Source organism: Netta rufina, assembly GCF_964035555.1.
Source record: "Netta rufina genome assembly, chromosome: 1".
Lineage (NCBI taxonomy): Eukaryota > Metazoa > Chordata > Aves > Anseriformes > Anatidae > Netta > Netta rufina.
In genome coordinates this window covers 19,398,417-19,426,089 of record NC_140123.1, presented here as the reverse complement: position 1 = coordinate 19,426,089, position 27,673 = coordinate 19,398,417, and the positions used below count along the sequence as shown (strand labels likewise).

Here is a 27,673-nt window from a genome sequence, read left to right as displayed (position 1 = left end):
AGTCCTGCAGGACAGCCGGGAAGCCCCGAGCCCCCCCCTTCCCCTCCGCTGAGCTGCTGGGCGCCCACTGCCAGCCTCCAGCTTCTCCAGGGGGTTTTAAAGTTTCCGGACACCCTTGAACCGTACCTCATTAGCACCTGGCTTTGTCCTGACACCCAGGGATTACAGCAGCTTGAGAAATCAACACTCAGTACAAGACAAAATTACTTGCGGATAAACATTTTACCAAGGACTATTTACCCAATTCAGGCCAAAATAGATCTAATGGGCTTTATCGATTAGATTTGGGTAATTAAGGGAAAGAGGAAACAGTATTCACCTTCCCAAAACTTATGAAGCCAAACCTGAACTTTGCCCTCCTGGTCAGTGTGTATTTTCATAACAAAATATATTTTCACTATGAAACAGTTTTGCATACAACATAAGCCAATCTCTGCCTGGCAATGCTGGATTTCTTCTGGCCCGGTCTCTGCAGACATTCACATCTTCTGACATGGGTCTCCAAAGCAGGATGCACAAGACAAACCACATGGGTAAAGGAAGTATTTTTCGCATTGTTAGAGGTAAAATTCAAAGCTTATTTCATCTCTTTTTTCCTATTTGTGCAGTTTTCTAATGCACATATTAGTGAAGTAGTGAAGATGTATACAAGTTAGATTGGGGGGGGAAATAAATGTTCAAAAAAATTGTTAATGATAACGTGCCATAAAGGAAGTTTGGATCTGTTGCGGTATAACAAGTGAGACATTCCAAGACAGCTTCACATTTCCCATTTCTGGAGACAAACCCAGCTATTTCAGAACTCAAGGCTGATGTGCAAGTGCGCTGATCCAAATCTGCCTCTGGTAAGGTCAGCAGCTCTGCAGTGTGCCCGGATATCTGTGTCACTGAGACCACTCCTTGGATTCACCCTTTAGGGCCTGTCCTCATCTTGTAACAAGACGGAGCAGCCCCAGGAAGCCACAATGGTCCATCCTGTTTCTACCCTGCAGCCCTACACACGTCACCTTTGATTTTCCCCAGACAACACACCTACAGCAGCAGCAAGAGGAACACCGAGTCTGCCTGCTTACAGCCACATCCCCCATGCTCATCCTCCAAAATTCAGGTACCAATGCTTTAAGGAATCTGTTGTAAAAAGCCAGCCATTTCTATAAAACAAGCCCCAAAGTTACCAGATAGAGGCCATGACCTCTCTTTCACCGATTTCATCTTCTGCTTAAAAGCAAACTTCTGAATTTCTCTGCAGAAACACACAAATAAAAAATCAGTCTCAAATTCAAAAGATTAATAACATCGATCTTTATTCCATACAAGACAGAACTACAGAACACCTGCAATCTTTCTGGTCGCATTTTATGGAGATCTTGAAACTCTGGACACACCAACTTACTTTGCAAACTAACAGTCAGGGAAAGAGTGATGGCACCTCTAAAGAATAAGCGTTACTTCTAAGCAAACTAAAAGTTAAGGTTTAAAATTTAACTTTTATTCCTGACGCTTAGCTTTGCCTTCAAGTGTTCTTGCTTAGCAACAACAGCAATAAAAAAAAAAGGCCTGCTTTAGAACAGCAAGTAGGAATAAGCACAAAAGGAAATCGTACAAAGAAGCAACAGCTTAGTATGGTCTCATGCGGCTCGACGGAGGTGGTGCGCGGTTGGGAGGGGTAATTGCTATGTCCAAGTAGTCTCCGATCTGGAATTTCTGAGACTGCAACGTCATGGAGTCATCTGTGCCCTTCCTGCCCGACATGGTGCTGCCGATCTCCTTCACCCTGCAGGCAGGAGATAAAGGCGGGTTAGTCACAGCCCCATCTCTCTGGATGTACGATACAGGTAGACATCTGTAACAAGATCACTCCTAAAACTCAAATACTCTGAGATATGTGTTCCATTATCACCAGAAACAAAGCCTCATCTCACACAGTACGTCCATATTCTGACTGGTTGTTAATAATGTAATCAAAGTCCTCAAGCAAATAAGCTCATTCTTTTGGGAACATAAACTACAACAGCCACCAATCCAAAATTTAGAGTTTGCAGTGGTGATCACACAGTCTGTTATCAAGAACTTTGGAAATTTGGTTTGTGGGCACCGGACTTTGTTAACAAAAAATAATTAACTGCTCTGGTGCTTCCAGTCTTCTATGTGTCTGGAGAAGAAACACCGTTTACCTATATCCAGGCCGCTTGAGATCTGTGAAAACAATTGCAAAATTGAAGTGCGTGCCCTTCTTCCGTGCCTCCGGGTAGACCTCCTTCACTAAGCTGGTCAGCTCCTTCAGGGTTGCATCCATCCTGGGTTAAACAAACAAACCCAAGTGGTTAATGTTCTCAAAGCAACAACAACAGAAGCAGCTTTCCAAAACCCACTTAAGATGGAACCAACGTATTGTCATTATTTAAACAAACAACTCCTGGCCTTTGCATGCTTTCTGCTAATATCTGAAGAAGAGGAGGGTTTTACATACTCGAGTTTCACAGGGAGCCACCTACTCCACAACTACGTGCATTCCCGACAACATATCTTCATCTGGCAATCAAGCAACAAGAAGTCGCTCTGGTCAGGGACAGCACCCAGCAGAATCCACCAGCTATGGGGTACTGGAGGCAGCACGCTCCTGTGCATTAAGGATGTGGGTCCAGACAGAGTTTATCTTTTAACTTATGGTGGTACGACACAAACATCTTCACCTCTATGTGTGCTTCAACATCTGCTTCTCCAGGTTTCTCAGAAAAGTTACAATTTAAACAGTGACTTTTTTTAAATGCATTAATGCACTTCCACAACAAACAGCGTGTCTTCTCATCTAGGCTGGTATTTACATTAAGATCAGGGGAGGTTCAGGAATAGAAGACAATCATGAACACAGTTCTCCATTCCTGACCTTACACACAGCACCCTTCCTTCTCCCCACCCTTCAACCAAAACAGAAGTTAGAACCCCAAGAACAAAAGGAGCCAATCACCACAACCAAAGCAGCACTAATCACACTCCTCCAAGCTTTACGCAACCAAGGAGCAGGCTGTTGACAGACAATGCCCGTTCTGACTCCTGCAGATGGCAACAAGCTCAGACATCATCAATAGCCTGGGCTGAGTCCATAAACCCCATTAAGCAGTAAGTTAGTAGTGTGTGCTTTGTTAGCCACGAAAAAATGGATTTATTCAACTGTACAATGGTAAGAAAGTTAGAACTCTAGCAGCAACCTTTAAGGAAAAACAAGGTTTAAAAAGTAGCATAGTTCACTTTCAGAGCGATTCTAATAGTTCGCTTTCAGAACAGTTTGAAATGCTATGAGTGAAAACTGAAGTGATATCAACAAAGACCGAAGGGGTGTTCTGAACTGTGTCTGAAAGCAACTTAAAGCAGCTGTTACAGCACTGCTACCTGGCCATACGAAAAGAAATGCGCTGCTTTAATTCGGAGCCTCAAGAGGCTCCAAATTGTTTTGTTTAATTTTGTTTGTTTAATTCGGAAAGCCTCGAAAGGCTCCGAATTAAGGCAATAAGAGTTCATGGGGGAGCTCTAGCCCTCTATAAGAACTGGTGCTAATGGAAAATAAGGCTGTTGGGGTGAAATTAATTAAAACAGAAGAGAACCCCGAAGAAATACCAACACGGCAGCCTGTGCCGAGACCCGGCCACCGCTCAGCACTCACCAGGTGTAGATCTGCAGCTCGCTGGAGGGCACATTGCCGCGGGAGAACTCGTCCATGCGGTGGTGCCTCCCGTTGTTGGTGGTGAAGACGCGGAGCAGCAGCGGGCACGTCTGAGGGGGGAGAAAAGGAGGCGATTCAGGCCCCAACGCCAACAACACCACCCCCAAAAACCGCCCCGCACCGCCTCCCCGACACCCCCGCAAAGCTCCCCCGGGACCCCGCGGAGCCAGGGGGCAGCGGCACGGAGCCGGCCCGGCACCTTCTCGCGGTCGATCGGCTTCTCCGGCTCCTTCTTGATCTCCTCCTGCGTGACGCGAGACTCCACCGCCATCTTGTCGCTGCCCCGCGCCAATCTCGCGAGAGGAGGGGGGGAGGGGAGAAATGGCGGGAGGGGGAGGGGAGGGGAGGGAAGGGAAGGGAAGGGCCGGGCCTCAAGTTGCGCCAGGGGAGGTTCAGGTTGGCAATGAGGAGACATTTCTGCTCAGAAAGAGCAGCCAGGCACTGGGACGGGTTGCCCAGGGAGGTGGTGGAGTCACCGTCCCTGGGGGTGTTCAAGGAGAGGCTGGACGTGGTGCTTGGGGACACGGCTTTGTGGTGACATTGGTGGCAGGGGATGGTTGGACCAGATATCTTGGAGGGCTTGTCCAACCCTAATGGTTCTGTGATTCTACAGGTTTGGCTGGAGTTGGGGTGGGCTGCCCCAGGCTTCTGTCCCTGTGCTGCTGGGTGTTGTCACAGACCCGAAATCGTTGCCTGTGTTTTCTCCTGCTTAGAAATCTTTTAATAAAGCAATGCTGATGCCTCTTGGAAAAAGGCACTTCCTTCTACATGGAGAAAGACTTTAACAGGAGTCTAATGTAGATAAATAACATAATCCACCACTGTAGCTACTAGCAGGTTCAAATAAATTAGAAAGGGGTAAATTGTGTTTTGAGTTTAGCCTCCCTTAATATCATGTGTTGGAAGAACCAGACCTGTAGGCTTTCCGTTTATGGTCTTCTGTCTCCAAGAATAGAATCTTGTATTAGGTTAAATTAGAGTCTGCTGATCTGTGTTATGCTATAAGGAGATGAGAGAGGTGTGCTTCTGGTCTGATACCTTTTATTAAAAAATAAATAAATAAATAAAGCTGTCATTTATATCAGAGTGGTGGGGAGCTTTCATTTGTTTTCAGAGAACTTATGCTTACATCATTTCCTCAAATGCTGTGAATTTATTTCTTGTTTCAAAAGTAAAACATTACATTCTTCTGTAAAATGATGGGAACATGTATGTGTTTGTAGCTGCGAAACAAGTATCGGAGGCTCAGAAGTGCCGAGGTCAGATGGGAGCTCCGGAGGAGACCACAAACTCCAAACTCCTGCTTGGAGTTGAATATCTCCAAGGGTATGAATATCTCCAAGCACAGAAACTCCGCAGCCTCTCTGGGCAGCCTTGTGCCAGTGATTGACCACCCTCCCAGGATAAATATTTAATTAAAAAAATAAATGAATTGATAAAGTGTTACAAATATTGAAATACCTATGCTGTAAGGGTGGTGTTACAGTTTGATTTTATATTTCCAAACACTGTAGATACATGTTTTCAATGTATTATTTATTAAAAATATGTAGGGTAGAAAAAAAAATATATATATATATGTATTCACCCATTCACAGCCTTCTGTATCCCTTGTAAAGATGAAAAATGGTTGCAAGTCCAAACTCAAAAAAAAAAAAGTCTTGCAGTTCACCTTTAATAAAACAAACAGTAATTTGTTTAAAACGTTGATTTATGGCACACCTAATACAAGATAAGAGAACCAACAACCTGTTGGAGTTTTGGAGTTCACCCTCGGCTCTTATTAACTTTCTTTTGTGGTAGCCTGGATAGTATTGTACAGTTTTTAACCTATATTAAGTTATAGCATGTCATCATTTTATTATCAAAGGGAATGACTCAGCCTTGCCACCATTTGCAGGATTTGATTTCCCAGGCAACAATACAGTTTATTACACTGCTAAAATTAATTATATCTGCCCTGTTAATATATGCTTTGGGCTCAATATCTGCACCACCATTTTCAAAACAAAGGAATTTATGTCTGGGATCAGGTATCATAAAAGAACAGCTGTAACAAATAAAGGACATTTCTATGTAGATCTAAATAGTTCCTTCTGTTAAACGTTTTGAATGCTTTATGTATGTGAAAAATGACCTAGTGTGCTTGAGCCTTAAGTAAATTCAAGTATGACTTAATTTATTATTTGTGAGCTGTGCTAACAATTGCAATTTATTTTCAGTCTAAAATTTCAGATTCTGAAGTATTTGGAAGAGAAAGTTGGAAATTATTTGAAAATGAGAATGCAGTTATGCACTCTGTAAGCTGGCGTGCAGGATGCAGGTTTTATTGGAGGCAGCGCTGAATTCCCTGGTTTAGGAGGAAACTATCCAGTTGGGGGCTGCTTTTCTGTCAATTTACTGCATTTGACATGTTCTAAGCAAATTCTGTGATTGCTAGACCTGGTGCAAGATGAGGGGTGGAAGCGTGAGCCCAGGAGTGACTGGAGAAGGAGGGGAAGAACAGGAATTGAATAGGTCTGTCACGTTAGTGGCAGTGAGATGGTCAATTGCTTCACCTGCTCTTTACCTTTTCCTAGATTTTGGATAGCGAAGGGTCCCCTCTGCTTGTCAGGGATGCTGTGTTTGTGCAGACCTCCCCTGGTACATGCTAAAAGAAGTGAAAGCTTTTCACTGAGATAAAGCAAGACTCCGTATACAAGCAAGTCTCCAGCCTTTGTTGTAAAGGAGGTAACCAAAATATGAATCAAAGATTTTCAAGTGTGAATGTTTTGAGATCTGAAACAAGTGGTTTCAGAAGTGTGAATTTCCTCTTGTAGAATTGTTAGCACACTTAATTTCCATTTAAGTGGTTATTCAAATAGTGAATTTTTAATTGTTTGCTGGAACACGAAAGGTATGAATGAGGGCACGTGTTGGTGCCATTAGGATATTGGGACTGAAAAAAACTGCTGCAGCCATTTAGAGAAGAGTTTTGTAAGTCAAGTAGCCTGCTGGCCAATGAAACAGTTACAGTAAGTAATCAAAAGGGAAAAAAAATGCAAGTTGATGTTGTGCGACTTAAAACTTTCTAGGCAGAACAGAGAATATGACAGGAAATGAAAAGTGTCCTTGGAAAAATACAGGAAGGAGTGGCACAACTGAGCCTGGAAAAGCTACCAAAAAGGCAAACCTTGCAGAAACTACAAAAATTGTAGCAGATGACTAGAACAAGGGATTCTGAATGTTTCAGGCCTGTGAGTATATTGTGTTTCAGTTCAAAGGAGCTGGGCTAGCCTCACCCTTTGCAGCATGCCAGGTTCAGGTTCCCAGGGCTCCCAGGACTTCAGGCGTAGGGACTGGATTTGTGAGTTCTTGCTCACCATGACTACATGCTGCTCCTTCATTTTGCATGGCTGCATGCATGTCTAGAAAAGCTTCTTTGGTAGAGGTCTTGGTCTTTATCTCGATCGTGGGAAGTTCAACTAGCCTGTTTTGGCAAGAGCACGATCATCTTTTGAACGCCTTTATAGTAAACCTGGAGAGCAAAAACACAAATTCGATGGAGTTTTTACTACAGACAGGCTTTTAACTGCAGGTAGAAGAACACCGTTGCATTTTCTCTGCAGGTATGACTGCTGGTATTTCCTAGACTTTGTGTCATGGTAACATCACAGACACGTTTCATATTCAGAATGTTCTCTGTGCATTAGTTTTCATTACAGCGTTTGAATTTAATTTTTGGTGTTTTGCACCAAAGTCAGTGTAGATTTCAAACAGCCTGTAGTGCTGCTAGAAAATAATACTGCTTTCATTAAAGCCTCAGTTGAATAAGATGTTCTCACTCGCTGTCCTGGTTTGATTTGAGGTGATTTGGGACCATAAAGTGCTCCATAATCGTTGGGCTTTTGTGGTCCTGTTCAGCTTGAATGTATGGTTAGGAGGGGAATGAGTCAGTGAGGTCTCACAACAGCCCTGTGAGGATGATACTGCAGCCAAACAGCTCGGCACCAGAGTGCATTCAGGTCATGGATGAGGTGTAGCTGTTTCACATCCCAAAGGAAAAGGAAAGCCAAGGAAGTTGAGAGAGTTTGGAGCGATGGTGCAATCTGCGTTGGCCAAGAGCACATCAGTGCCAGTGGGCAGATAGTTTAGGAGTGCTCCTGGATCCCCAGCCCACGCTAACCTCTTACATACCAGCACTTCTCAGTAATGCTGGTGTGATTTGGGTGGGAGCCTTTCTTCAACTTTTGAAAGTCGCAGCCTGAGCTCAGGTTTTCATGGTTTTCAGGTTTTCAGGTGTTCAAAAAAAGGGGGTTGTTACACGCGTTATTGCATGCTCAGGTGTGAGTGCTGGTAGTACTGGCAACTGTCAGAATTACCAGAGCTGCTTCTCAATTTCAGCGACAATTTCCTGCTGATTAAAAATCAAGTTGAAGATCCTTGTGTGCTTGTTCTCTTGCGGTCTGGCTGCATCATATCTGGAAAGTCAGGCAAAGCCTTGTGATGAAAGTCAAGCTGAATTATTTCACTCTGTCAGTGAAATGCAACTTTCTGTAGAATTAGGGCAAAGTTACTCCAGAGAAAACTTCCTTGAGGAACAGCTGCAGGCAGTATGTGCTTCCTAAGGAGCTAAGAGCCGTCATCCAATGTTAGCATGTGGCCACGAGTAGCTTTGGAGTCTTTTATTTAAAAAAAAAAAAATGCTATGCAGCAGAAAATCCTCTCCAGCCCATGGATATCTGCGGTGGGGGTTAGTTGTACCAATAAATGGGTTGCTAGGAAGTGCTTAACTACTGTCCTAAGTGCAGTGTGAGAAGGTGTGTGGAAAGGAGATGATCACCAATGCCATTTTGGGCTGTTAATCTGATGCTGCTTTTAAACACCGGGTTAGAAACAACCTGCAGAATCAGTTATGTGGAGCGTAAATCAGCTTGTTTTATTATTCTGTGGGAGTTTAAGGTAAAAGATGAGCAGGGATGGCCTGCTAGTTTGCTGGTGAGACATAAAAGGACTCTATTGCTGTATACATAAACATGCAGAGACCCTGAGGCAGCGTGCTAATTTAGAAGCACCAAGACATGACTGCCCCGGGGGAATCTATATTTGTCTGTAGATGACATATCTGCTTTCTTCTTTCTCTCTAAAGTCATCAGAAGGACCACAAGTCGATAAAAAGGCTCTGCAGCTGGTTTTCTGTTACACATAATTGCAAAGTTGTTTTTTAACTGCTCTGCCACACCAGCCCTGATCAACCTGCACGGCCTTGCGCTCGCTCCAGGCAGGTAGGTGTTGTGTGGGAGGCAGAGCCTTGTAAACACGCTGCCTCGGTCTTGCTGGTGTGAGACCCTGCTCTAGCTGTTTGTGGTGCTGCCAAGCGTTATAATTGTGCCATTTGGATGGAACTATTCCAGATCAGGTGTTTCCTGAAAGAGCATCCTCAGGATGCTTTTTATTCGCACTCAGAAAAAAATATTTCCAAGAATAATATTAGGCAGATTGGAGTTACCGCTCCCGTTTCTGTTATTTTTTGTTCATTTCGATACCTACAGCTGTTTGAACACCTGCAACATCTACGTACTTTTGAGAAAGAAACACATTTTGGCAGAGGTGTTTACTCCTGTGTCAGAAATGTTCCCACGAAGCAAATACATTGGACTGAACAGTAATCTCTTTTTAAAAGCCGATTTATCCATAGTCAGCAGAGACACACTAATATTGGGCGGCTGATTGTACCCGATCCATCTCGGTGTGTGTGAGGGATCCAGAAAGATGCTCACTGTGTTCCTGTGCCTGGGCACGGCACCTGGGAACACCAGGGCTGTGTTTGTTCCCTCGAGGCACCGATCCCAGCAGCAAGCACCAGTGAGGGATGCGGGGTGCGATCCTGCCCTCCATCCTGAGCGGTGGAAGGGGAGGGCTGGAGAGCAGATCCCCAGCACTTTGGTGCAGAAGTGTTTGCACTCTGAATCGGCAACAGAGCTATGTATTACGCAAGAGAGGTGCAGCAAAAATAGAAATGACTACTTGAATTTCACCTGAAAGGGAACAGAGCAAAGTAGTGCTTATAATTGTCAACAGAGGAAGACAGAATTCAGTTTCAAGTAATGAAAAAGCAAGTCCTGTTCTGTCACGGAGTTATTTTCTTCTCTATACAGCTCTACACCAAGGTGTGATGGTGAGACGTACTAAACATTCCATTGATTTTTCCTGCTGGGGTCGTAGACTCAGTCACAAAATGTAAAATTAAGGGAGAAAAGTTGCCAGAATCTAAACCTGGTTTTCATTAAAATGTGTTGTCATTTTGCTATAAAATACATCTGCTACAATGTTCCAGAAATTTTAGGCACACAATAGAGTCATAAACCGATTTTATAACTTGGGTAACACTCTACCATAGACTCTTGTTTTCCCCCCCTACTGTTTGTATTAAATTACCTCAGTCCCGAAACGTTCGTACGCTGTAAGAAATAAATGGGTTGTCATTGTAATAAGTGGAAATTTTTCTTCATGGTGTATGAGATGTGTTTTATAGAGAGGACAGCCAACATCAGGAGCGTGTCGGGCTGTAAGTCTCCCCAGGCAGTTAGCCTGGCACTGCGGGCCCCCTCCTGGCCCCCTCGTAGTGCTGAGTCCCAGTTCCCCGCTGGGGCAGCTCCAGTACTGGGGGCAGCAGTGGGGAAGCAGCCCTGGGACAAAGCCAGTGTGTCCCCTCCCAGCACCACCAGCTGGTACAGATGGCCTTACCGTTGTCTTCTGTGTTTCCTCTGCAGGCAAAGCGCTTCCCTGGCTGTTTCCTAGGCCAATGTGATCCCATCCTTGAACAAGACATGAAGTCAGAGAAGGAGGTGAGCATCTACAGCGGATACATGCAGTCCTGCTCGTGTGTTGGGGGAACACTTCTGTGAATAAGCATTAACAGGCTATGTTGGTGGTTATTCCAGCACCTTCCCCCGAAATATCTGTACTTTTCCCTTCCCATATAGAAGAATGTTAAAAGACTCAAGCTTTTTCTTCTAAATTCCAAGAGATCCAAGTGTGTAAGCACATACATTTTATTGACGGCTCCCTGGGTATGCTGCTCTTCAGCTTGCCTTCCATCTCTGTACGTTTCCAGGCTGTGGTGTGCACAGTTCCTACTGAAAATAGTGGAAGCATGAAGATGAATCCCACACACCCAGACGAGATATTCCCTTCTCTTTTCTGGCCCGGGATGAGAGGTCTTAACACTGAGAAGCTCCCCGTGTCTGCGGCGTGTCACACTGATTCTTTAATGACAACTTAGCTGCTGATACATGAACCCTCTCTTGTCAGGCTACAGCCACAACAGCAGTCATATTTTATTCAGCTTTGTTCTGGGGCTCCCAGAACCACGCAGAAAGTTTATGAGAGCGGTGCCATATCCTTCATAACAGAGGGTGATGTCGTGTAATCCGTTACATGTGTCCTGCTTCCAAAAACATCACAATAAAGAGCTGAGCGAAACTTTTCTCCAAAATAAGTAGTTCCATGTGGCAAGCCTTGTGGAGCGTAAAGCAAAGCTTCAGCACCCCGAGACAGCCCATCTGCATCTCAGGAAAACCTCTTGTGGCTGAACATGCAGGGCAGAAAACACAACTCTCTAACTTTCCTTTTTTTTCCTTTTTTTTTTTTTGCTACTCAAGACCAGGACATTCTGGCTGCTATAAATTACTCGCAACATTTTGAATAGTGCAACATAAACCCAAATTCATTTCTGAATGCAGTGTTTTATGTATTGCAATATCAATTAACTCTTTTTTTTTTTTTTTCCCTTGAAGAAAGGAAATATCCATCCCTGGGAATTTACAATATGTGAAGTTGGAGCCCAGAATGCATTCTGACAGCTTGGTTACCGTAAGCCCCTCAGAGACACGGCGCTTAGTGGAAACACTGACATAATCTTAACGATAGTGGCGGGAGCGGTGCCAGTAAAACAGAGCGTCCCGGAGGCACAGTGCGAGGCAGAATCACCTCGGCTCCCCAGATCACAATTTCTTTGAAAGAAAACCTGATGGAAAATTTGTGCACGCCTGTTCCTTGGGCTAGGAAAGAATATTCCCTTTATGTACCGGTGCCTATTGTTATTGGCTGTATTACTTTACGTTTGGCACATGGCAGAAGATGCTGGGGAAGCTCTCCCACAGGAAGGCCGAGGTGCACGCTGCTGCCAGGGTGCCAGCAGGAAGAAGCCGCTGCCTTTGCATTTCTTGCTGTTCCCTGCCTCACCGCTTACTCATGTGAGACAGGTTAGCACAGACTTCAAATTGTTTACCGTGATCTTGCCTGGAATGGGCGAGGAAGGGGAAGGGTTCGCACAGCAGCTCCGCTGGCACATCAGTGGGCCAGAGGGAACAGTGATAAAGGGCATCCTCTTGCGGTGGTACGGCTGGAGCCAGAACACGACATCTGCCCATAACCTGTGCTTTCCAGCAGCAGGCTGGACGTTGTGACATTTTCTGTGGCAGTGTGACAGACCGTGACATTTCAAACCGCTCTGTGCAGGGCTCTGTCTTGTTTTCACAAGCTGTGTGCGAAAGCGTAACGCTCCAAAAAATAAATAAGCGTCTTGCTGAACCGCTGGGGGGGAATTCTTGCAAATGAAGAAAGTGGAAGGAAAGAAATCAACTATTTAAAAATAAGTGAAAAAAAGAAGAAAAATAAAAAATAAAAATAAAAAAAGAAGACCTTAACTTGGCACTGCTTCACAGTCAGCTTTATACTCTGTTACCCCTGTTACAAAGCTCAGACCAATTCACCTCCATTTATATTAAACTTTAGGGCACAGAAGAACAAGAGAAATGGCTCTTCCACACCTCTTAGGTTTGATTTGTCAAGATGAAGCAAGATAAAATATGCTCTGGTGTTTTGTTTGGGCTGGAGGAATGCAAAGGCGTAATAATTGCCAGCTGATACACCAATTTAATGCAGTGTTCAGATTTTTTTAAAGATTGTTATCACTTAATGCTACCTTTAAAAAGGAGGTAGCGGAATGAAACAATAGAAAAAGAGGTACCGTGTATGAAAGGAGGTGAAACTTTCAAATACAAGAATTTCAAAAGTCCTATTACTTGAGGTACAGCTAGATTTACTGACTGTTCGAGATCAATTAGGTAAGCACAATGTTTTGAGTACATAAAAGTGAAATATTAAGAACACAGGGCACAGTTATTGCTAAACTTTTATGTTCAAATTCTGGTGTACAGGCCAGATGTTAAAATGCTGTTAAAGTGCAGCAACTCTGTTGCTGATTATGGGTCTGTCTTCACCCAGAGCAGCATGGAGCGCCGACCAAATGCCTCAGGCAGTAACAGGAAGGAGACTCTGAAAGGATTTTAGCCAAGACCGAAGCTGAAATGATAGTCTGTAGATGTTATTAATTGGTTTCTGATTAGAACCCATGAGGAGTTGTCGGAATGAGAAATTCATGAGTGTTAATCCATCCTGGGCTGCAAATGAAGTGGGGAGATTTGTGCGTTTGTGTTAATATAGCTTGCAATTCTTTGAACTACGGCCAGTGGATGCAAATGATTTGGCAGATGAAGATGTCACATATTTGTCACAATTTTCTGTTTACATGGCAGATGAACTCCCTGGCCACTCATGGAGAAGTTGTTGCTCCTTCTTGCACCAGGAATGCTTTGATTTGGATGAACACTTTTTCATTTCACTTTCTTTGAGCACCTTTTCTTGAGCTGGTGATTCTTGGTGGGGGTCAGTGACGGAAGGCCACCAAGAAAGGGCTGTGCACTTGCTTCCGGGGTGCTGAAGTTCATCCACCTGCTCTCCTCGGGCTGTGAGTTGTACAGCTCCTTTATCTCTACACACACTGGATGCTGGACCCATTTTCTTCAGGCTGCTTGAACAAGTTTCCCGTTTCCTGCTGGGACTGCAATCCCGCAATCCCAGTCATCAGGACCAGGGCTGTGGTTGACTTGCTGGCCAAGATAATGGATGGTTAAAGGTGCTTGAAGAGCAGCTGGCCCTTGGTAGGTTTGGAAGATGTCAGGTGGCAGTGTTGTTGGTCCTACCTATGTGTCACTGACTGAGCACAGAGATACTGCTGAGATGTGGGAAATTATTCTTTTGTGTATGCTGTTTTCTAGCCCAGCCAAGAACAAAGACAAAGCTATGCCAAACAGCAATGCAACATCTTAATCGTAGAATCATAGAAAGGCTCATGTTGGAAGGGACCTTAAAGATCATCAAACTCCAACGCCCCTGCCATGGGCAGGGACACCTCCCACCAGACCAGGTTAGCCAAGGCCCCATCCAGCCTGGCCTTGAGCACCTCCAGGGATGGGGCATCCACAGCTCCTCTGGGCAGCCTGTGCCAGGGCCTCACCACCCTTACAGTAAAGATTTTCGACTTGCTCCAACAGCCCCATGTCCTTCTGGTGCTGGGGCCCCAGCCCTGGACGCAGCACTCCAGGTGGGGCCTCACCAGGGCAGAGCAGAGGGGCACAATCCCCTCCCTCCACCTGCTGCCCACCCCTCTGTTGGTGCAGCCCAGGACGCAGTTGGCCTTCTGGGCTGCAGGCACACACTGCTGGCTCCTGTTGGGCCTTTTGTCCACCAGAGCCCCCAAGTCCTTCTCTGCAGGGCTGCTCTCAGTGAGTTCTTCTCCCAGTCTTACTCATGTTCAGGATTGCCCTGACCCAGGTGCAGCACCTTGCACTTGGACTTGTTGAACCTCATTAGGTTCACGTGGGCCCGATTCTCAAGCTTGCCCAGGTCCCCTTGGATGGCATCCCTTCCTGGTTTGGTATCAACAGCACCACTCAGCTTGGCATCATCTGCAAACTTGCTGAGGGTGCACTCAATCCCATCGTCTACGTCATTGATGAAGACATTGAAAAGTGCCAGTCCCAAGACAGACCCCTGAGGGACACCACTTGTGACCAGTCTCCACCTGGACAGAGAGCCCCTGACCACCACTCTCTGGGTGCAGCCATCCAGCCAATTCCTTATCCACCAGAGGGTGGATACCACCTACCCTTCAAATCCATATCTTTCCAATTTAGAGATCAGGATATCATGTGGGACCATGTCAGAGGCCTTAGAGAAGTCCAGGTAGATGACATTGGTTGGTCTTCCCTAGCCAACTGATGCAGTCACTCCATTGTAGAAGGCCACCAGGTTGGTCAGGCGTGATTTGCCCTTGGTGAAGCCATGCTGGCTGTCCCAGATCACCTCCTTGTCCTGCATGTGCCTCAACATTGCTTCCAGGATTTGTTCTATGATCTTCCCAGGCACAGAGGTGAGGCTCACCGGTCTGTAGTTCCCCGGGTCCTCCTTTCTACCCTTTTTAAAAATGCCATAGCTTTTAAAGGAAGACTCCCAGACAAGATAAACCCTGCTTTCCTGGGTATATAGCAAACAAACAAACACGTTTAATGCAAAGCCACCTTTATTTACCGTCAAACAACAGACAACCCATCTGAGGGATCTCCTCTGGGAGCCTGCAAAGTGGCCCCAAGGCGCAGACCAGTCCTGCCACACCAGGGGACACCTGGGGACAAGCTGGAACGGAAAACTGCCCTCGCCGAACAGACCGTTCAGCTCCCGTGCTGTCCTCATTAAAGCAAATAGCACGGTTTTTCCACCTGAAATTATTTCACGTTTCCCTGAAGGGTTCTTAAAATATCTGTGACACAAAGCCTAAAGGAAAAACTGCTGAGGATAAGGTAACAATATGAAGGATGTGAGGCAAGGCACCTTTTCATTGTGCGTACTAGCGCTCATAATTGACATCTCATCAGCTTCAAGGCCTCTGCTGGTAATATTTCCTTCTTCTAAGAATAGAGGTTGAAAGTATTTTAAGAATTCTAGTTGTCGTGCAATTAATAGCGTAACACTTTGTTCTGAGTAACAAGATTTGCTTGTTTGGAGTACTAACAGTATTTTGCATGTAAAAAAAGGGGACTGGGGGATGTTTTATTGCCAGCACTTTTCCTTGCAGGGGGATGAATCACTTAAATTCTTGGCAACCGAGCTTAAGTTCACAAGAATGCTCAGTTTGATCAACTTCCTTCAAAACACTAAGCCCAAAGTAAAGAGGAAAAAAGAGAGAAAGAAACTTGGATGGGCTTGTATGCAGAAGACATTACAAGACGGACATCCAAGCAGGAAGACAATAAATCTAGTGTACAAATTGTTTTGCCCAAAGCAAGTCACTGACTTGCTGCTAAAGGATGGTCTAGCCTAAGTTAAGAGAATAACAGTGGAAGAAAAAAAAATAAAATAAAAAAGGAGGAAAAGAGCCAGAGAAAAGAAAGAAAACCCTCCCGATCTGGCAGACATGGCGGATGTTGTGTCAAACCTTAGTTTATTTGCTAACAAAACAATGTGATTTTTCAAAAAAATTGCCACCCTTCCCTTCAGTGGAAGGCTGCGCTGAGAAATTTAATGAGTGAATATGGTTAATTTGGGCGTGAAGAGACCGCTGCTTTCGGGCTGTGGTTTCACACAGTGAGGCCTTCATCGCAGCACCCATCTACAACACTTTTGTCCCAGCTCCTCGCTTCTGCTGAGAGGCAGCCAAATGGCAGCTTGGGTCAGACCAGCACAACTGCTTGTTGGCTGGGCTAAAAGCAGCCCAAGCGAAAAGCAAAACATTATTTCGTGTGGAATTCCCCTTTTTCTAGGTCGCCCTGAGGTCATGCAAAGAGCCGTGCCTTGGTATAAAAGCGTAGCCGTGAGGGATGCTGGAAGACAAGGAGGGAAGTACTGCCCCCAAAATCACTCGTTCTTCTGCCCATCTCACCTGGTGCCTTCTGGTTTTCCTCCTCTGCTCACCCCAGAGCTCTGTCCCCCCACACCAGTGGGGCAGCAGCACTGGGACCAGTACATCAGGATGCCTAAGGTGAGTGAGTCTGATATGGGGAGGAAAAATAATTGGGGAAGAAAGCAAAGGTTGAGGCCCCAGAGGGCTGCAACAGATGACTGGGGCTTGAAGCAGGGCACAAAACTGCGGTAATGTCAGCCCGTAAGACCCTGGGCACCACAAAACTGGTGTTGCACGTCTTTAGGATCGCAGTTTTGGTATATATTGCCTGCTCCTGTCAGGCTCTGCAGTGTCCACGCAGTAAACCCAGTGCTTCCCCTCGGATTCTGTACTCAGATTTGCTGTGGGGACGCCGTGAATTTGCCGTGTTTTCATCAAGCAACTGCATCGCGTAGAGTCAGAGCAGTGCTTCCTGGTCGGGTTTCCTGCGCACATGTTGGACAATAGGTCAGCACAGATCCTGGGGAGATGTCCAATTTTCCCAAATGCGTGGCCTTCCTATTCCAGCTACAGCACAGACAATCCTCAGAAATCTGTGCAGGCATTTTTTATTTTTTTTCTGGGCAGAAAAAGAACCCCCCTAGATATCTGTGCACGTAGAACCCTCAAACACAATGTGAAACACTCGACCGAGCTGCTGAGGAGAAATGCAAGGAATCTCCAGCGCTGGAGTTTTTAAGACCAGACAAAAATCTGCCAGGGTGAAGAGGGACAGCCTCCACTAGATCCTTCCCAGCCTGACATTCCTGTGATGCTCTGCGGGGAAGGACTGCGCTGACTCTCCCCTGGCATGAGGAACGGCAAGCACAGGCTGTTCTGGGCTCCGCAGCCTGCCCTCTTTCACCAGCCTCTTGCTGGGACCGATACGAAACCCAGGACAGGCACTGTGCTCAGCCCGGTGGGGCTGGGCATGGAGAAAAGGGAGATTTCCATTTCATTTCCCCCAAAAGGGAGATTTCCCCTTTATTCATGCACGAGGGAAATTGCGGCAGCAATGGTGTTCGCCCATGGTAATGGAGAGCAGGACGGAAACGCAACGAGGGTTGGGGTGGTTTGTTGTTTTTTTTTTTTCAGGATTAAAATAGGCAGAACAAGAGCCAGTTGTTGTTTGGGGGAAAAGGAAAGCAGTCGCTGTCAAAACGTTTCACCGACTTGGCAGAGCTGCCAGGCTGGCCCTGCCTGCAGCGTACACGCACTTCAAAGGGCTTATCTGGAATAAGGATTAGCGGCAGCCAGATCCCCGCTTCCTACACGCAGCATTCGGCCCGATATGCAAGCCAATCCCCAAAGGGTGTGTTTTCCTTCTGAGGCCAGCCAAGCTGCTGACACCTCTGGCAGGTTTTGTGGGATGGATCTAGCTTCAGCTGCATCTCCCCCTCACACACCGGCGCTCCGGGAGTGGGAACGGGCCGAGACGCACGGTCAGGCCCCTCACCGGCTGCTCAGGAGGGGCGTGTGGCTGGCAGACAGGATGCAGGCTGAATAAGCCTCCATTCCTGAGGAGGGTGGTCCCCGAAGGTCAGGGCTGCCTTCAATGGCGTGGCAGCGGGAGAGGAAACTGCCTCAGAGGGCGCTTTCATAACGCCCGGCCCGGGAATAAGTTCATTCCGCTGAGCTCTGGGTTCCCGAGGGTTAGTCACCAAAAACGTGAATAGGAGAGGATAAGGTTAGGGGAGGAACAATTCCCCGGCTGAACTTTCATGCCGGGATGAATGGGGTTCCTCCTGCCCCCACCCTGCTTCGACTTCAGACAAAGGCCTCTGCTGCCCACGTGGGAATTCTCTGCTGGATGGAGGTGCTGCAAAGCACGGCTCCTAGAGCCACGGACTATCTGAGGGGGGAAGGACCTCTTGAGATCAGCTTCTTCTAACCCCTGCTCAAGCAGGGTCAGCTCGAGCAGGTGCTCCAGGACCAGGCCCAGTCAGGTTTTGAATATCTCCATGGATGGAGACCCTACAGCCTCTCTGGACAGCCCCTTCCAGCTCTGACCGGGCAGGCGGTGACCAGAGACCTGATATCAGTGCAGATCCCCTTTTATCCTCATGGTAAATTACTGAATTGCTGTACAGCCTCACTAAATTTCCTTCATATTCGCTCACTGACTCTGGTTCTGGTGAGTCTGGGTATAACAGTGTGGGCCAAGGCTGACCCACACTTTGCTTAATTATGAAAACAAACAAACAAACAAACAAACAAAAGCAGCCAAAAAGAAGGCCGGGTGCTACCCGGGATTAACACACCATGGCCCTTGGGACCTTCCTTGGCTCGGGACAGAGGTGACCATTACCCAGCCAATGCTGTGTTTAATTCAGTGGAAGGAGGCCCAAGGGCCTTTGAACCTGTCGGAGCAAGAAATACAGAAAAAATGAGAGGGGTATTTCAAACTTTAGGACACAAAGAGCTTTCTGGAAACATTCAAGGCCCCAGAAGGTGAGGGGACAGACAGGGCCATGCTTTCTGTTCCTGCGCTTCACCATCACTGTTACCGAGGCATCCCGTCAGCTCTGGCAGGAGATCTTGTCTGAAATCTTAACCGAGGCCCATGTAGGCTATCCACGGCAGTTTGATATTGCTCAGGCTAAAGTCACAGAGATGTTTTAATTAACGAGCAAACACAGCCTGTCGCTTTCTTCTGCATGACGCACGGAAATCTGTCTGCTTCCTCCCCGAGCACAGCACGGCACGTCTGAGCTGCTGGCTCCTATAATTATGATGGGATAAGCACTTACACGGCACTATAAAGGTGAACTAATCTCATCCCCAAAGAATTCGGAGTCAAACATGGTCAAGAAAAACCATGAAGCAGTTGTCTTGGGAGAAAAAATAGATCCTGCAGGGACCAAGAATCAGCAGGGCAGGAGGCTGGAGGACGGAGCTGAGGAGGGAGAGAGGCCGGGGGCTGAAGGATGGGACGCTGCTCAGAAACACTGGGGTGTCTTTTCCAGCCTGCTGAGGACCTCAAAGATGATCTCAAGGAGTCGGGGAATCAACCTGTGCGTGAGTTCTCCTCCCTGTGAAGCTGCTGCTATGTCCCTGTATCCACACACAGTGACCAAAATAAATGCAGGCTGCCGAAGGGCAGCCGAGAGGAGCCGAGAGGTGGGGTGGGAAGTGGGCACCGGAGGGGAACAGGAGAGGAAAACTCAAGAGGAGAGAGCTCCCTGTGAGCAAGGAGGCAGGAAGCCAATGAAAGGATTAAGGAGGGAGACAGTGTCCTGAAAGTATGGGGGAGAAGGGTGCCGATTGCCCCCCTCTTGGTTAGGCTACGGGGACTCCAAGGGAGCCTGCGGCGCAGCGACGTGCGGATCACAGCAGCTGCGGCAAGGAATGGCCGGAGCACAGGGAATGATCGTAGCCATGGTGATCAGAAAGCAAGGGCCACTGCAAGATGACAAAGATACCAAGGCAGAAACGACAAGCTTCAGATCAGATCTGTAATGAGGGGCTGGTTATACGCAATGAAATGAAAGAAGTGAAAACAACTTGAGTACCAAGAGCAGATTTAGAGAGAACTGATACTTTTATACTATGAAAAAAAGACATTTGAGGCAAAATGAATATGTAATAGCAACAGGGACTTCAAGAGAAGAAATTAAAAATGAAACAAAACAGGAATGTGAGAATGGGCAGTCATGGACAGGATACAAAATCATTTCCCCACTAGAAAGACACAGCAGAAATGCCGGGGTGTGCTGGGCAGGAGGGCAATGGGCAGCCAAACATCTCCCGCTGCACTGATACAGCCGGGCACAAGGCTTCTTAAAAAGTGACTTGAGGTTTTTACACCCCTATTGCTTCGTACACCGCAGGCAGTTAGACAGACCCAGCGTGCAGAGAAACTCACAGCATTCTGAGCCTGCCCTGCTGCAAGGATTTGGCATTGCGAGGTGTTATAGAGCACTTGGAGTTAAATGTGATCGTATCGGGAGGGGAAAGTAGATGAAAGAGCAATTAGACTGAACTGGTGGGCTAAAAGGGGCACAGGGAGCCTGCAGAGTGACTGTAAACACCTGAATTCACAGCACCTGGAGCAAGAAAAGGCTGTGGCAGAGAGTTGTAGTCATGGTGACAGCAAAGTAAGGGCCACTTGAGGTGTTCTCACGCTGTCGCGAAAAACAACTTAAAACAACCCGTTGTGACGTGTGTCACTATGCACTGTGATTTACAGTACAATAACTCCACGATTCCTGTGTTTACGATATCCCAAGCCTCACAGAGGACTACTCATTTAAGTTACAGAGTCGGGCAAACGGTAATTCTCATTGTTAACCAAATTCTGCATTTTAATTATTTGCCAATCCCTTCATATCCATCCTGCAGTTTCGATGACTAGTGATGAATAAAACCACCCCTGCCATTCAAAGCCTTTTTTTTTTTTCTTTAATCACGGACTTCAGGTTTTACGAGCTCTTAACACAGTATGCAAAGGTGACGTACAGCACAGACTGAGAGAAAATAGCAAAAAATGGAAAGTCTGCCCAGGACTGCTGCGGAGCTTTTTGATAAGCCCGTGCGTACTCCTGAAGCGAGCTAAAAGCAGCGGCTGGTGTGGGAAGCGAGTTCAAAATAGATGTAGGTTGAAAGACTGGGTGGAAGACCAGGAGACAAGCGGTGATAATGACAGTCAGCAAGTGGGAGCCCGCGGCTCTGAAGCATTTTTAGAGTGAAATGTCTTTCGGTTTGGGCACTGCTTTCACGTTACGTTATCCTGTGCTGATATTCTAGTCAGGCATTACGGACAGTCGGGGATTTTTCTCAGGCTCCTATGCAGAAGTCACTCAGAATTTCCCCACAACAACATTTTAGGGGCCGTAATCCCAGGCCTGATTTCCATAAAGCTTTATGTTTTGAAGTGGAGGACCAAGTGCCAACATGCAATGTTATGTTTCTGTCGCAAAGGCCGTGGAGATTGTTACCCCCACTCATCCCAGTTGTGATTATAGTAACCGATCTGCAGGATTCAGGCCAAGGCATTTTATTTTTTATTTATTTTATTTTTTATTTGTGAGCAGAGCTCGAGCAGGGCAGTGCTGCAGCCCCACAGTGAGCTCCGGAGATGCTGGCAGCCAGCAGCCAGGCCTCGCCCCGCTGCACGGTACGGCTGTGACGGGTATGCCAAGGCAGGGCCAGCTCGCTGGGCACAATCTCCAAGAACAGCCGGTTTATTTAGGCAAATGAGACGCAGCGCTGGGCTTACAGCACACCTGGAAAATTACCGTGTGTCAAAGAGGAGAGGAGGATCGGAATTTCTACAGGCTGCCTAGGACAAGAGCTCAGCCTTACAGGTTTCCCCTAGAGCTTTGTGTCCAGGCAACAGCCCGGAACAGAGAGGCTGGACATCCCCTCTGACTCCTCATGCTTGGCATCCTTTTGTTGTTTTTTTACTGACGGTACCATCTAGTTGCTGGGCACAGAGATGAGTTTCTGGGTCCAGCTTTGCCTTTGAACTGCTGTGCTCCTCGTGAACGTTCATATAGACCAGTCGTGTTTCTCCCATCAACTTCTCTGTCCACCTTACCTGTAGAGATGTAATCTCTGCTCTGAAGAGGCGGTCTCCTATTATTTATTTTCCAGGAGCAATTGCTGTAATCACTTATAGCAAGATTAACTGATCCTTGACCCTCACTTGTCGGCAATGCTCTTTAGTAGCTGTTCCCGTGTGAGGTTGCCTTGTGGTAGCATGGTCTTAATTTATGGTCACTTCTGTCACCTATTTCCCACACGCTTTCATACAAAAGCAGACTTCATAAAAACAGAGACAAAAATAGTTGTTTGTTTGTTTGTTTGTTTGTTTTTAAAGCTCACCACTTCTGCCTATAGCTGACCTGTATCCCTGTTTCCGTGGTGGTCTTACTCAGCGTGTATGCAATATCTGAGTGCACATCATTCAACCTCTCTTACAGCTGAACTTTCTGCTTCTATATTGGCTCACCCTCTTTCCATTGTACGTTACTGATGTCAATCTGCAATCTGTCTAGCTCTCTTCCTCTGAACTGTGTGTCTTTCTCTTATCCGTGGTTGTACTTCCTTGCCCATCTGTACTATTATTTTAATTGTCTCTGAATACTTATTAATAGCACTTCACAACACATGTCCATGCCCATTTTTTTTATCCCATCCCTTCCTTTACTCTGTTCCACGTCCAGTTTTCTTTCAGGATTTAATCATTTGAAATTCTCTGTCTTTTTTTTTTTTTTTTTTTTTCTTTTTCTTTTTTGAGCTGATTTAGTCATAATAACAAGGCTTACAGGGAAAGATCCAAGTCTTGCTGAAAGATCTGATCCAACGCTCATTACCATGGTCACTATTTTTTTGATAATCCTCCAACTCCACTTCCCTGCTTCTGTAGATTCTGGCTGATCCAAGAGCATCTCAGAAGAGGAACGCTTTCCTCCAAGCCCCACATCTAGCCTAAAATGTGCATTACATTGGGAACCCAAAATGTGTTCAAATGATATCTGATCTGGCACTTTCTTTTTGGGATGTCCTTTTCTGCAGTGTTGCTTTTCCTTCTGATAAGACAGCCTGTTGCTTCTGATAAGACAGCCTGTTTAAAGCCTATTGACTTCTGACTCAATCCTACCCTTTAGCTGAGAGAGAACCATTTATGTGTTTGTAAGCTGAGGTGGTGGTAACCTGTCTAGTTTTAATTTTCAAGGATACTGGACTGACAGTCCTCGCTGTTAAAATCCTTGGTGAGTACCTTTATTCTCTCTAGCAACACCTTCAGCCTTGTCTTAGGACAAGGAGGATCTTACCAGCTTCTAAGACGTCAACACCGTGAGGCTTTCTGAAAAGGTCTTGGTGTTTTGCTCTGGGAAGGGTTAGGAGTAATCGTGGTTTAATGCCCGTGACTCAGTCCAGCTTGCAGCCAAATGGATGTGGGTTCCTAACCAACCCCGAGGATCTGAGCCGTGTGGTGGTGCGACAGCTGCATCTGTAGGACATTTTGCTGAGAACCTCCCTGCTGGCAAACTCCTGGCTGGTTTCTCTGGTGAGCCATCTCGTAGGTACCTTTCTGGCGGTGCTTTTGGGGAATGTGATGTTTAGCTTCACTGATTGGGCATTAATTGCAAGCAGCTAACTAACGGAAAGTACCTGCTTTCAAGAAAGTTTTGTTCACTTCTGTTTGGGGCTTCATTTGTGAAGATCACAGCCTCTGCCTCACGTGTCATCTTTGTCTCTTCTCCAGGGTCCTACCTAAAAACTCTCAGATCTCTCCTGTGTGTGTGCTGTTCAACAAAGTGTGTGTCATTGCATACCGACATAATAACTCGGGTCTGTATTCCCAGGGGAATGAGGCACCATTTTTTCTGATTTCCAGATTTCATGTTTCCTGTAAACCAAATCTATCACAGGGATTCGGAGGTTTCTTCTCCTGTACTCCAAGTCGGTAACAGAAAACAACAGAACACTGGCTTCAGGTTAACAGCTGAAAAACATCAAAGACATCATTTTCTTGATAAATTTACTTGAAGTAAGTGCTGTTTATTGCAGAGGTGGCAATATAAATTCCCTTGCAGTCAACAGTTTCCAAATTCAATCATTAGATCAGTCTAATGCAAATGGTAGTAGATAGAAACTTTAAAAAATGTATATTTTTCCAGTGGGTAGTGCTACACAGGGCTTTAATACCAGGCTTCTAACTAGGTACATGAAATTATCAGAGAAATGAGCACAGCTTTCTTTAAAATCAATGTTAAACTACGCTGCTGGGCTTTGAGGCATCAATTTAAAATAATGGTAGCTCATCCAGAGATTCCCTAGCCCTTCCAAGACGTGCTCATCATCCCCCTTCCCATACAGACAGGGAAGCTGAGGTGCAGAAGCGAAGCGGTTTGCTGACAGTCCTGAAGCGTGGTCAGGTACTGGAGAAGAAAGGTTCCTCGTTCGTTCCCCCAGGGCAGGCGTTTCTCCCAGCTCCCTCATTTTTCTCCTGCTCTCTCCCTCCCCACGCAGCCACTTTGCACGGCTGCTTTTGTCCTCGCTGGTTCCAGAGTCCCTCTCTTTCTGCACCAGCCCGGGGCCTGCATTCCTCCCACACCTCTTCTTTCTGTCTCGGGTGTGAATCATTCGGGTATCTGCGGCAGGAAGGGCAGAGCCCTGCTGGGGGTATTGTTATGCTGGGAGAAACTAACAGCTACCGTGCCAGGCCTCTGATGAAAAGATAATTACAGGCCAGATTGATGGCTGCTGGATGCCCTCGCCAGATGCCAGGGCTTCATGTGTCCTGCGTTTCCCCCTTCTCGTTTTCTCCAGGATCAGAAGGGCACTGCCTATGGATGCCTGAGAACATTTCCTAATGTTTTTGGAAGTGGTTGGCCGTGGTGCTCGACAGCCATCTGGGCTGCATCCGAAGGAAGGAATTGTCACCAGGCCAACTGCAGGGACTTGAAAATTTGGCTGATTGATTGGCAAACGGAGAGCACAGCTGGCTGGTGCTGGTGAAATTCCACACGGAGCCACGACATTCCTGCTGCCCTCCCAGGCTCCGGCCGAAGTCAATGATTGATACCAAGTCTGGGGGCAGAGTACGCAGGAACGCAGGTCCTTGTGAAATTCAGAGGAAATTCAGAGAAATCTGCATGAGGGCTGTACAGGCGGTCTGAGCATCCACAGTGCCCTTCCCAGTGAAGTGAGCCTGGGTTTGCGTTTCCTCTGCAAAGCTGAGTCAGTTTCAAAGCAAGATTCGTCCTATTTCACCCATTTTGTGTTGAAATCAAATGTGTTTCCAAAGAACCAGCTCTTAGATTTGCTACCCCCTTGACACCCAAAAGAAATGCTGTGATGGATCTCATAGACACAGTCCTGACTGAGAAGAAAAAAGGAAATCTAAGCTGTAGTTAGAATTTATTTTTTTTTACACTCCTAATTACTGAACAAATAAACCTGATTTTGCCTGTCATGGTTGTCATTTTACATCATCAGTAAGCATATGCATTATATTTACATACGGGTTGCATTGTCTGTGCCGTGTTGGACTTTGAATACCTCTTTCTAACTGGTTTAGCATTGGAGATTTGGGAAGAATGATTCCCCAGTACCCCTCTGCAAGCAAAATAGATGTTCTCATTTGAATACATTTCAGTGATGTTTACCTCAGTCTTCTTTCCCTGCACATCGTTCCCTGTGTATCACGGTGGTTTGTTCTAGACACATTGTCCTAGCGAAGGGTGTCACTGTCAGCAAATTCTTTGTCTGTCTGCTCGCACATACATGTTTACATGTTCCTCATCGTTCTGTGTGTGTGCTCCTCTGTTTGAAACAGACTGCCAGAGAACTAGTCATGGCTGATGATCCTGCTTTATCTTCCTTTTCTGTTTTCTGAATGGGTTCAAGGTTTTATTGACTACCGGTACTGTGCAGAGAAAAGTTCATCCACCCACATCACAATTATTTGGTTGCTAGGAGTATTTTTAGCAGCACAATTTGGTCGTGGGTTCCAAATATAATAGCTTAGAAGCTCACACCGTGGCCCAGCTAGCGGAGATACAGGAGAACAGGGAGGGGATGAGGAGAGGAGACTCACTGCATTAGAGGTGAGGGGATGGGAGAGAGCTGCACAGAGCTCCTGCCTCCCTTGCTGTCTCAGGTGGGAGCAAGAAGAAAAGATGAAGCTGTGGAGCTGTGCAGCCTCTCAGCATACCCACACAGTGGGGCAGAAAGCTGCTCGGGTTAGGGCTGGGTGCTGTAATGATCACCGAGCCAGCAGAGTAACTCATGCAAGTGGAGCCATGAATAACACTCTAACCCTTACACATGGCAGATTATGATCTCATGGTCTAGCCTGTAAACGGATTTGCTGGTGCAGACAAATTGTATTGTTCTCTTTACGTAGCATCTTTCCCTGCGGCAATACCTTGCACAGGCTGGGAGGAAAGATTTGACTGATACAGAGTCATCTCCAAAACCAGAGATCAAATCACGTTTTAACAGAGTTGTATCGTGCTACAGCCCAAGTGAATCCCATTTCTTTAGTGTTTTCAATGAACTTGATTTCTAATAGCTTGAGTTTCTAAAGGCAGAAATACTCTAAAGAGTCTCCTCATCTGTGGTGGACCAGCCAAACACGGGTACTTTGTGGGAGCAGATGTAACCTCTCTCTCTTGTACCTGCTGCTGCTGGTGGGAATTCAAACCCAGCAGTTCTGTGCAAATTCATGAAATTCAGAAAGTGCAGCTGGCTGGAACCGGGAGGTGAAATAGTGCAGCTGAGTTTCATTCCCAGGTGGATTGGAATGCTAAAGGAAAACAAACAGCTCCGATGGAGCAAAATAAATTAACAGATCTGTTTTACCTAGATTTGAGAATATGGATGACAACCAAATCTTACGAAAGAACGTATTAGCACAGAGTAAGCAATTTTTATCTTGATGCTGTTCCTTTAAGCCAGCCTGAACTTTGTTGGGAAAAGGTCTCAAGCCATTGAGCAATCTCTGGTTTGGGCAATCACGTTGCTATGCTTCATCGGTTAAGCACAGCAGTAATTCAGAAAATGAAGCCGTGCTGCATCTGTCGTATCATTTAAAATTTACTTCAGTTTTGCAGGTATTTGAAGATTGCAAAACGAACCACTTTACCCTGCAATACTCTGCCAACACTGGAATCTGCTCTGAGTCTAATGGGTTTCTTTAGCTCCCCAGAGCCAGAAGCTCCCTCCCCCCCTACTCCCTGCAATATATTCCAGTCAAGGACACTACTGAAATCCCGACAGTAATTTATATACAGTAACTGGCTGCCCTCAAATGAGACGCTAAACAATTTCCGTGCACCAGGCTGCATTTTTTCTCATGAAATATAGCAGTCTATTTGCAGTCACTTAACATTCACCCCCTTCTCCTTCCAAACCAGCGTCAATTATAAGCTATTGGCAGTTTGCAAGAAGAACGTAAAAAAAGGATGATAAACAATCGCAAAGAAATGTCCTTAGATAGGACTGTCCATAAGTAACATTACTCGCAAAAATAGTCCCCATGGCTCAGAAAAGCCAGTAAATATAGCTCCCATACTAGAAAGAGAGTTATGCACAGACTTCTCTTCATACATGCTCTCATTCCTGCTGAAGACAGTGGGACTGCTCATGTAATTAAAGATAACCATGCATCTTAAGTGTTCACAGGACCAATATTTCCCCTTCACACGACAGAGAAACCTTCCCAGGCTGAGCAG

General features: G+C 46.2%; 1 protein-coding gene across 1 annotated transcript; it reads right to left on the bottom strand.

Annotated features, from left to right (window-relative positions):
- Nucleotides 1-1,278: 1,278 nt before the first annotated feature.
- On the bottom strand, nt 1,279-4,013 carry SAP18 (Sin3A associated protein 18). The gene is made up of 4 exons (XM_084281817.1): nt 3,921-4,013; nt 3,662-3,771; nt 2,175-2,297; nt 1,279-1,774 (listed from the first exon to the last, which is right to left on the bottom strand). The coding sequence occupies exons 1-4, from the start codon at nt 3,990-3,992 to the stop codon at nt 1,618-1,620; spliced, it is 462 nt and encodes a 153-aa protein (XP_084137943.1). The 5' UTR covers nt 3,993-4,013; the 3' UTR covers nt 1,279-1,617.
- Between the last annotated feature and the right edge of the window lie 23,660 nt (nt 4,014-27,673).

What these genes read in the sequence shown, in the direction of transcription:
- SAP18 (XM_084281817.1), bottom strand. Translation starts at nt 3,992, where the DNA reads ATGGCGGTGGAGTCTCGCGTCACGCAGGAGGAGATCAAGAAGGAGCCG. An exon ending in AGCCGATCGACCGCGAGAAG is followed by an intron (nt 3,772 to 3,920) that starts GTGCCGGGCCGG and finishes CTCCCCCCTCAG; the next exon opens with ACGTGCCCGCTGCTGCTCCG. An exon ending in CTCAAGCGGCCTGGATATAG is followed by an intron (nt 1,775 to 2,174) that starts GTAAACGGTGTT and finishes TCCTGCCTGCAG; the next exon opens with GGTGAAGGAGATCGGCAGCA.